The sequence below is a fragment of the Coregonus lavaretus genome (genome assembly GCF_964263955.1).
Source record: "Coregonus lavaretus genome assembly, contig: HAP1_SCAFFOLD_47, whole genome shotgun sequence".
In the NCBI taxonomy this organism is placed as follows: domain Eukaryota; kingdom Metazoa; phylum Chordata; class Actinopteri; order Salmoniformes; family Salmonidae; genus Coregonus; species Coregonus lavaretus.
The window spans coordinates 1,586,012-1,597,414 of record NW_028161510.1 but is presented as its reverse complement, the minus strand read 5'-3'; the positions used below and the strand labels follow the sequence as shown (position 1 = coordinate 1,597,414).

The 11,403-nt window shown below is 41.6% G+C and overlaps 1 protein-coding gene across 1 annotated transcript; it reads right to left on the bottom strand.

Moving 5' to 3' along the window:
* Positions 1–7: 7 nt before the first annotated feature.
* Positions 8–1,796, bottom strand: LOC311120507 (uncharacterized protein; the record flags this gene model as incomplete). The annotated part of the gene is made up of 2 exons (XM_084195092.1): positions 1,595–1,796; positions 8–1,053 (listed from the first exon to the last, which is right to left on the bottom strand). Coding segments are annotated over exons 1-2 (1,230 nt in total), but the record flags the coding sequence as incomplete, so codon positions are not given.
* Between the last annotated feature and the right edge of the window lie 9,607 nt (positions 1,797–11,403).

Sequence of the window (11,403 nt, the reverse complement as noted above, 5' to 3'; positions counted from 1 at the left end):
TCTTTTCCTCCTCTTTGATTTCCCTCTCACCCTCCTCTTCTTTGACAATCACATTTAAAGCATAGGCAGCCTTCCCTCCAATATGTATTCTCTGATGACTTTTAAGACTTCTTAATTGAGTGAATCCCTCTCCACACTGAGAGCAGTGGTAAGGCTTCTCTCCACTGTGGGATCTCTGATGAGTCTTTAGGTTTCCTGCAAAACAAAAATTAATTCCGCACAGAGAGCAGTGGTAAGGCTTCTCCCCTGTATGTATTCTCTGATGTTTCTTAAGGTTTCCTGGCTGACTGAAACTCTTCCCACAAAGAGAGCAGTGATAAGGCTTCTCCCCAGTATGTACTCTTTGATGTTCCTTAAGACTTCCAGAACGATTGAAGCTCTTCCCACATTGGGTGCAGTGGTAAGGCTTCTCTCCACTATGTACCTTCTCATGCCTTGTGAGGTTGAATTTTTCACTGAAACTCTTCCCACATGTGGCACAGTGGAATGTTCTCTCTCCAGTGTGTACTCTTTGATGAATCTTTAGATTCTTTGAGGAACTGAAACTCTTTCCACATTTAGGACAGGGGTAACTCCCACGACCAGGTAGTCTTGATGTACCTTGGTCAACTACATCACTAGTTTCCTCCTCTTCCTTAACTTCTCTCTTTTCCTTCTCAACTTCTCTCTTTACCTCAGCAATTTCCTTCTCATCCTCCTCCTCTTTGACAATCACATTGAAAGTACAGGCAGGCTTCTTTCCACTGTGGGATCTCTGATGAGTCTTCAGGTCTCCTGCTCGACTGAAAATCTTTCCACAAAGAGAGCAGTGGTAAGGTTTTTCACCTGTATGTACTCTCTTATGTCTCTTAAGGTTTACTTTCTCACTGAAACTCTTCCCACATATGGAGCAGCGGAAAGGTTTCTCTCTAGTGTGTACTCTTTGATGATTCTTTAGATTAGTTGAGGAACTGAAATTCTTCTCACATTGGGGGCAGGGGTAACTCCCACGGCCAGATAGTCTTGATGCTGTGGAACTGGGCTTGTTGTCTGAGTCTGGGTTTGGGCTCTCTCCTGTAATAATATGAACAGATAGTAAGAAACAGACTGAGAGAAACAAAAGGGTTTACGCTTAACAATGCAGGATTCAACATTAATTTGGATTAACAGAGTATCAGACACTGTTCATCAAATTTGTAAGTCGCTCTGGATAAGAGCGTCTGCTAAATGACTTAAATGTAAATGTATTAAAAGAAAGACTTTGCAAGGGGCTTGTTGCATTGCATCACACATAGATAATGCCATTGTCAAATTACAATGCATTGCGCAATGGTCGGTAGCCATTTTTGTCTTGTCACTCTCCTTCCCTCTTACACATACAGAAGCCTGAGGGGTAAACTACAAAGCAGAATCAATGAGTTAGCCAGCTAACTACCCTAAATATTCAGAAATTACTTTTTATTGTTTAGAAAGGAAAGCTTGAAATTGGCATGGCCTAATTGACTCAACAACCAAAAACATATCTAAGTTAACATTTCTTAATGAACCAGAAAATTAATAGTTATTTTGGGTTGTTTACCTCTCTGAACCAAAGAGGATGTTAGCCTGAATTTACCTGAGTCCCTGTCCTCCTTTCCCTCTTCCTCCTCATCGATTTCTCTCTCCTCCTCCTCCTCTTTGACAATCACATTGAGTTCCACTGTTTGACTGCAGTCCTCCAGCTTCACTGAGACCATCTCTGGACCCCACTGTGAGCTCCTCTGGGCTGGAACACCACAGCCAGAACCCGGTTCAGACATGGTAGGCTAGAGGTGGATCTAAAAGAGGAGACCCAAAGAGTTCTGGGTGATTTTCACAAACCTAGATTGTGGTATAGCTCCAGAAAAGACAACAAAAAGGTATCCAAGGTAACAGAGTGATGCTGAGACTCAGAGTTGTCACTTTAAAATCTACTAAAACCTAATGAATGAAAAGTTAAACAAACCATACAACTCTATGCACAAGGACTACTTTTAACAATTTACACTGAAAATTCTACAAAGTTTGGTAACGATGACGGCACAAACAGCACCAACCATCATTCTGTTACCAAACTTTGTATCTGCACTGTTCTTCAAGTGAATGTGTTTTTCTATCATTTTCAGTGGAAGTAGTTTACAATTGTTTGGTTTAATTCCATCCATTCATATGAAGTTTAAGAATTATAGAATGTTGAACAATGTTCATCCACTAGGAGCAGTGGTATAGTGTTGAGTCTTGATTGTCAACACACCAAAACAAGAGCAACAGTATGGTGTCTTTAATGGTCAATGTATATAATCACTCACTGTGATATAATTTCACACTGGTAACACTCAATTAAAATAATAAAGAGCAGTGGACTGGTTCACTCCTCAATGCCATCGGATGAATCCCGGAACATACTCCAGTCTGTGCTAGCAAAACAGTCCTGTAGCTTAGCATCCGCTTTATCGGACCACTGGTCCTTCCAGTTCGAGTTGTTGCTATAAGCAGAAATCAGGAGGATGACTTGCCAAATGGAGGGCGAGGTAGAGCTTTGTATGCGTCTCTGTGTGTGGAGTAAAGATTATTTAGAGTTTTACACAGGTGGCATGCTGGTAAAAATGAGGTAAAACTGATTGAATTTTTCCTGCATTAAAATCACTGGCCACTAGGTGTGCCACCTCTGGATGAGCATTTTCGTGTTTTCTTATGTCCCTATACAGCTAGGTGAGCAATCATTAAGTTTGCAAGGACACAGTGTGTTGCCAGGACAACAACCTCTCCCTCAACGTCAACAAGACAAAAGGCGCTGACAGGAAACGGAGGGCCGAGCACGCCCCCATTCACCTCGATGGGTCTGTAGTGGAGCGGGTCAAGAGATTCTAGTTCCTCGGTGTCCACATCACTAAAGAACTATCATTGTCCAAACACAAAAACACAGTCGTGACGAGGGCACAAAAACGCCTCTTCTCCCTCAGGAGGCTGAAAAGATTTGGCATGGGCCCTCCGATCCTTAAAACGTTCTACAGCTGCACCATTGAGAGCATCTTGACTGGCTGCATCACCACTTGGTATGGAAATTGCTTGGCATCCAACCGCAAGGCGCTACAGAGCGTAGAGCGTACGGCCCAGTACATCACTGGGGCCAAGCTTCCTGCCATCCAGGATCTCTATACCAGGCGGTGTCAGAGGAAGGCACAAAAAATTGTGAAAGACTCCAGCCACCCTAGTCATCTCTGCTACCTCACGCCCAGCGGTACCAGAGTACCAATTCTGGCACCAAAAGGCTCCTGAACAGCTTCTACCCCCAAGCCATAAGACTGCTGAACAGTTAATCAAATGGCTACCCGGACTATTTGCATTGACCCCCTTTTTTTGTAGTTGCACTGACTCTCTTGCACCGGCTAAGCACACACACTGGACTCTACCCACACACTGGACTCTACCCACACACTCACACATACTACACTGACACTCCAACACACACACACACTCACATGCATATTGACGCCACACACACAGACACACTTTCACACTCCTTTACACTCTGTACATACGCTGCTGCTACTCTGTTTATTATCTATCCTGATTTACCCCTAACTACATGTACATATTACCTCAACTACCTCAATATTAATAATTCAATATTAAACTGATTATGGCAGTAGGAAGATTATACAATAGTCATGTAAACACCTTAATCTGCTTATCTTAAAATCGGTATGAGGTCAAAATCGAAGTAAGCATACCCAGATTAAAACATGGTTTTCTGAGTAACCTTTCAAATGATTAGGACATGTAAACACCTTAATTGGCATTCCAGCAGTATATTTGATCAGAACCAGCAAAGCGAGCCTCCCCCTTAAGCGCCAGTGAAGTGAGTTCGGAACAACATAATGTATGAGTCTTAGAAGTAGTTTTCGCATAGAAACTGTATATGTCCGAACTCAGAATCAAATATGCTTCCCAAAAATACCATGCTCGCTGTGGTAGAACGTTTATTTTGAGTCGCGATTTTCTGCATTTATCAGAGTGCCATCAGGTAGCCTGATTTCAGACGTGTCCATGTAAAACAGAATTGTTAGGGAAATCATTCTTCTTGCAAAGCATGTCAACGTTTTAATCAAACTATTATATTAAATCTGACTATCCACAATAATATTATTGTGTGCATGTAACCTCAGACTTGGTAACGGTACTTTTTTGTTTCTTTGCTCATTTTCCTTACTTTTTAACTCTGCTGTTAGGAAAGGGCTCGTAAGGAAGCATTCCACAGTAAAGTCTACACCTGTGACGAATAACTTTTGATTTGAAATACAATACAATTATATTTTGTTTAAATTCTAAATAAACCAGCGACTCAAGCGCTAAACGGTCTTCAATGACTTTCAGTTCTCTTCGTACAACTTCTTTATTCCAAGAGAGATTAATGTTATTTTAGAGTCACTGTGAAACAATCACAAGCCCGCTTCTCTCGTATCCGTAATCAAAATAATGATCTTCAAGTAGAATGAGTTAGTAATCTGCTTCTATAGTCAGAGCTAGCGATATATTCCAGCTCATGAATTTCCAGAATAGCTCTATTTTCGTTAGCTACATTATCTGTTACGGTGGCTACTTCTTATCGTTGCCAACTTCACACTGTCACTGTCGGTTCACACCGTCACAGAGTTTACACCCAGAGGAGCATCGCTGCTCATTTTGCGGCCCTTAAAAGAGTAGCCAATCAGTTTTTTCATATTGGACACAAACATTTTTTGTTCAAACTCATCCGTTTTGTATGTTATAGAGTCTAGTGAGTAGGCTGGACCCTGGTTTTATAGACACACAATCGATTATGTACGGTGCAATATTTATGTCCAATATAAAAAATAAAAAATGTGGATTTAAGCTGATTTTTCACTCTTTAAGGGCCGCGAAATGAGCAGTGACGCTCCTCTGGGTGTAAACTCAGTGGATTTGGAAACTAGAAATGCTCCTGAGTAGAATGGACAGCCATTTTACTGAAGCACAACGTACAGATAATTGTGTACGGTGCAACAAATGACAGGAGTACACACAAAAAAAACATTGTTGACCATTTAGGCTTGGAAAAATTAACAAATAAAATCACATATCTTACATAAATACATGTAATTATTGTATGATAACAAGTATAAAATATATAGATAATTCTGCACATTTTCGCACGAAGTATTCATTTACAGTGCTAGCTGTGCCACTAGAGATCCTGGTTCGAATCCAGGCTCTGTCGTAGCCGGCCGCGACCGGGAGACCCATGGGGCGGCGCACAATTGGCCTAGCGTCGTCTAGGGTAGGGGAGGGAATGGCAGGCAGGGATGTAGCTCAGTTGGTAGATCATGGAAGTTTGCAACGCCAGGGTTGTGGATTCAATTCCCACAGGGGGCCAGTATGAAAAATAAAATAATGTATGCACTCACTAAATGTAAGTCACTCTGGATAAGAGCGTCTGCTAAATGACTAAAATGTCAAATGTAAATGTATACACAGAGAGGAAGAGAGAGGCTCAACTCGGCTGCATTTCTGTCTCCCTCCAGCAGGGGGCGTTTTCTTCCACCAATCAAATAGTTTTTGTATGGAGGTCAATGAGAGCAATGTCTTATTTACTACACAAGGTTTATTTGATCTAATAGAAGTTTGGTAATCCTCCTTAAGTCGTTATGAGTGTACTGATATAAGTAGGACACTATATTGGAGTTGTCTTTAGATGGCTATGCATATTCATGGCATGAAGCTAGTAGCATAGAATCTCTCTCCATTGAATACAGGCGGTTGACGTCAACAACCCTCATTGAATATTCAAAAAAAGATTACAATAATGAGATGTATCCACCAATCCAAAAGAAAGGATAGGCGGGAGCTAGACAGCCCACCGTGCCGCTTTGTGGACAACCACTCCCATTGTTAGGGCAGGTATCTTGTCAGTATATCCATAATCTTTGGTATACATGAGGGGACTCTTATTCTGAAGGATTCCAAAAGATCAGTATCCCGGAAGTACTTAGTTATTCTTGCCTGCTTCACAGCTGTATTATTTTGATGGAAACTCTTATTTTGCTTCATATGTTGACATTTCTTCTTAATTTGCTTGAAAACATTATGGAAAAAGGGTTATGCCTTGATCAAACCAACAGTGTTTTGCGCAAAATGGTAAACAGCATATCTGGAGATGTGTGCAACAAAAGTTCAACATTCATCTTCTGCTACCATTTCTGTCAAGCCGTCTACGCATACAGTTTGACGCATATGTTCGATAAATTCAACATATGTACCAAATAGAACGCACTGCCTCTGCAACGCAAACGCAGCGTCCTTTTGGAAATTAATGTACTTCAGGTGTACCAAAATGTATAACACTGTCGGTGTGATCGAGGCGTTAGCTGTATGCATAAACCTGTAGCCGGGTAGTTTAGCAACGGTTAGTCCAGCTAATTTGGCTAGCGAACTACCTAGATAGTTAAACCAAATATTTTGTATAACTAACCTCTCTGTTGCTAAACAATGAGCAGCCGGTTAGCTAGCTAGCTAATTCCTCGCTACAGTCAATTTACTCACGATGAGACGACAGCTGGCTAACTATTAAATAAAAGTCACACTTCCACCGTGACCCTGAAATGAAGTTAGCATCCTAGCTAGCTAACTACACAAATGGATTGGACGGGAGATGTGTAGCTAGCTTGCTAACGGCTACCTGGCTAATCGCTAACGGCTAGCTAGCTGGGATAACAACAAAGCCAGGCCTCGGCAACCACTACCGTTTCATCATGGAATGCGTTGGTTTACAGACCGTGTTACAAACATAATTTTAAAATGTTAGAAATTAGCAATACGTTACCTGAAACGGATTTCCTGTATTTAATTGTTTGGCAGAAAATAACTTGAGGATGGTGAGATCTCCTAGAGCAAGAGGGGAAAAATGTATCCACTTCCCGAGTGCGTTTGGTCTGAATTATGAGATGCGGCAGGAAATGTTCGTGAGCGTCATTTCAGCGTAGTCATTGTGCATGTTTTGCTGGCCTCTCTTGTTCAATTCAATACGTACAATTTGTGCTAAATTAGGATATAATACTGAATTAAATCAACCAGACTCGGAGGGAAACGTCAACATGTATTTTCTTCTTCTTCAAAGAGGTTTAACGGCGGTTGGCATCCAATTTGTTGCATTACCGCCACCTACTAGACTGGAGTTCAACTCCCTTATCTTTCCTTGAAAAATAAAATAAAACAAAGCAAAGAAATATCCTACCATCTAACACTACACTCACACCTTCAACACTACAACTAATAATTAACCCCACCCTTCTCCACTGTTTAAATACACTCACTCCTACCTCATGCCCTCAACCTGAAATGATGTAACTCTTCTGCTGTCAAGTCTCGCACACCCAAATATCTCTGCAGCTGCCACCACAACCTCAATTTTCTTCGTTTTGCGTTCCATCCCTGCAGTACAATTAATAACCATTGCTATAAACGCTAAAAACCCAATCTTACTGAAACATATACAGTGGGGAGAAAAAGTATTTAGTCAGCCACCAATTGTGCAAGTTCTCCCACTTAAAAATATGAGAGAGGCCTGTAATTGTCATCATAGGTACACGTCAACTATGACAGACAAAATGAGATTTTTTTTCTCCAGAAAATCACATTGTAGGATTTTTAATGAATTTATTTGCAAATTATGGTGGAAAATAAGTATTTGGTCAATAACAAAAGTTTCTCAATACTTTGTTATATACCCTTTGTTGGCAATGACACAGGTCAAACGTTTTCTGTAAGTCTTCACAAGGTTTTCACACACTGTTGCTGGTATTTTGGCCCATTCCTCCATGCAGATCTCCTCTAGAGCAGTGATGTTTTGGGGCTGTCGCTGGGCAACACGGACTTTCAACTCCCTCCAAAGATTTTCTATGGGGTTGAGATCTGGAGACTGGCTAGGCCACTCCAGGACCTTGAAATGCTTCTTACGAAGCCACTCCTTCGTTGCCCGGGCGGTGTGTTTGGGATCATTGTCATGCTGAAAGACCCAGCCACGTTTCATCTTCAATGCCCTTGCTGATGGAAGGAGGTTTTCACTCAAAATCTCACGATACATGGCCCCATTCATTCTTTCCTTTACACGGATCAGTCGTCCTGGTCCCTTTGTAGAAAAACAGCCCCAAAGCATGATGTTTCCACCCCCATGCTTCACAGTAGGTATGGTGTTCTTTGGATGCAACTCAGCATTCTTTGTCCTCCAAACACAACGAGTTGAGTTTTTACCAAAAAGTTCTATTTTGGTTTCATCTGACCATATGACATTCTCCCAATCCTCTTCTGGATCATCCAAATGCACTCTAGCAAACTTCAGACGGGCCTGGACATGTACTGGCTTAAGCAGGGGGACACGTCTTGCACTGCAGGATTTGAGTCCCTGGCGGCGTAGTGTGTTACTGATGGTAGGCTTTGTTACTTTGGTCCCAGCTCTCTGCAGGTCATTCACTAGGTCCCCCCGTGTGGTTCTGGGATTTTTGCTCACCGTTCTTGTGATCATTTTGACCCCACGGGGTGAGATCTTGCGTGGAGCCCCAGATCGAGGGAGATTATCAGTGGTCTTGTATGTCTTCCATTTCCTAATAATTGCTCCCACAGTTGATTTCTTCAAACCAAGCTGCTTACCTATTGCAGATTAAGTCTTCCCAGCCTGGTGCAGGTCTACAATTTTGTTTCTGGTGTCCTTTGACAGCTCTTTGGTCTTGGCCACAGTGGAGTTTGGAGTGTGACTGTTTGAGGTTGTGGACAGGTGTCTTTTATACTGATAACAAGTTCAAACAGGTGCCATTAATACAGGTAATGAGTGGAGGACAGAGGAGCCTCTTAAAGAAGAAGTTACAGGTCTGTGAGAGCCAGAAATCTTGCTTGTTTGTAGGTGACCAAATACTTATTTTCCACCATAATTTGCAAATAAATTCATAAAAAATCCTACAATGTGATTTTCTGGAAAAAAAATTCTCAATTTGTCTGTCATAGTTGACGTATACCTATGATGAAAATTACAGGCCTCTCTCATCTTTTTAAGTGGGAGAACTTGCACAATTGGTGGCTGACTAAATACTTTTTTCCCCCACTGTATCACTTGCTTGCCTATCCCACTGTACTGGTACATATCTACTACTCTCACCACTCCCCCCTTGACCCCTCTTCCTCTACTTTGGTCCTCTGTAGCTCAATTGGTAGAGCATGGCGCTTGTAACGCCAGGGTAGTGGGTTCGATCCCCGGGACCACCCATACGTAAAAATGTATGCACACATGACTGTAAGTCGCTTTGGATAAAAGCGTCTGCTAAATGGCATATTATTATTATTATTATTATTCACTGCCTCCGCATATGACAACTTCTTCTCCACTCTTACCCTGGAAACCTCAACCTGCTTCTCTCACACTGGACATGTCTGATCCCCAGCCCCATGGCCACCCCTACAATTAGCACATACCACCACTTTCCCCACTGCTTCACACTCCTTAGTCTCATGCCCTTCTGCACACTTCTCACACCTTGGAATCTCCCTCCTACATACTGCTGCCACATGCCCATAAGTTTGACACCTGTAACATCGTAATGTACTCGGCACACAAGCTCGCACAGGATAACATGTATTTTCTTCTTCTTCTCTGGGTTTTATGGCGGACTATATCCAAAAGTTGTATTGCCGCCACCAACTGGACAGTTTGAAACCACAAAATATATAAAATAAAAAATAAATCCATACTTAGTGATACTAACTTACTCCATCCACCCTAATAAAAAGAATACATTGCCAAAACAAACAAAACTCAAATGTCTTCCTTCTTTTAGTTCTCAGCCTTTAGGACCGGAGAGAGTGATACGGCTTTTGCCAATATTCCATGTAACAAAAGAAAAACCATACATAATATCAAATCAAATTGTATTTGTCACATACACGTGTTTAGCAGATGTTATAGCGGGTGTAGCGAAATGCTTGTGCTTCTAGCTCTGACAGTGCAGTAATATCTAACAAGTAATATCTAACAATTTCACAACATATACCCAATACACACAAAACTAGTAAGGAATGGAATTTAAGAATATATACATACAGTACTATGAAAAAGTATTTGCCCCCTTTCTAATTTTCTCTACTTTTGCATATTTGTGATACTGAATGTTATCAGATCTTCAACCAAAACCTAATATTAGATAAAGGGAACATAAGTGAACAAATAAGTCTCCTGAGTGGCGCAGTGGTCTAAGGCACTGCATCGCAGTGCCAGCTGTGCCACTAGAGATCCTGGTTCGAATCCAGGCTCTGTCGCAGCCGGCCGCAACTGGGAGACTCATGGGCGGTGCACAATTGGCCCAGGGTAGGGGAGGGAATGGCCGGCAGGGATGTAGCTCAGTTGATAGAGCAGTTTGCAATGCCAGGGTTGTGGGTTCGATTCCCACGGGTGGCAAGTATAAAAAATATGTATTCACTAACTGTAAGTCGCTCTGGATAAGAGCGTCTGCTAAATGACTAAAATGTAAATAACAATTACATATTTATTTCATAAACAAAGTTATGCAACACCCAATTCCCCTGTGTGAAAAAGTAATTGCCCCCTTACACTCAATAACTGGTTGTGCCACCTTTAGCTGCAATGACTCCCACCAAATCCTTCCTGTAGTTGTTGATCAGTCTCTCACATCGCTGTGGAGGAATTTTGGCCCACTCTTCCATGCAGAACTGCTTTAACTCAGTGACGTGTGGGTTTTCAAGCATGAACTGCTCGTTTCAAGTCCTGCCACAACATCTCAATTGGGATTAGGTCTGGACTTTGACTAGGCCATTCCAAAACTTCCAATTAGTTGCTTTTTAGCAATTTTCATGTAGATTTGATTGTGTGTTTTGGACCATTGAGGTCAGGGTTTTGTGATGGCCACTCCAATACCTTGACTTTGTTGCCCTTAAGCCATTTTGCCACAACTTTGAAAGTATGCTTGGGGTCATTGTCCATTTGGAAGACCCATTTGCGACCAAGCTTTAACTTCCTGACTGATGTCTTGAGATGTTGCTTCAATATATCCACATAATTTTCCTTCCTCATGATGCCATCTATTTTGTGAAGTGCACCAGTCCCTCCTACAGCAAAGCACCCCCACAGCATGATTAAAAAAATTTTTTTTTTGTCATTTAGCAGACGCTCTTATCCAAATCAAATCAAATCAAATCAAATTTTATTGGTCACATGCGCCGAATACAACAGGTGCAGACATTGCAGTGAAATGCTTACTTACAGCCCTTAACCAACAGTGCATTTATTTTAAACAAAAAAAAGTAAGAATAAAAACAACAACAAAAAAAGTGTTGAGAAAAAAAGAGCAGAAGTAAAATAAAGTGACAGTAGGGAGGCTATATATA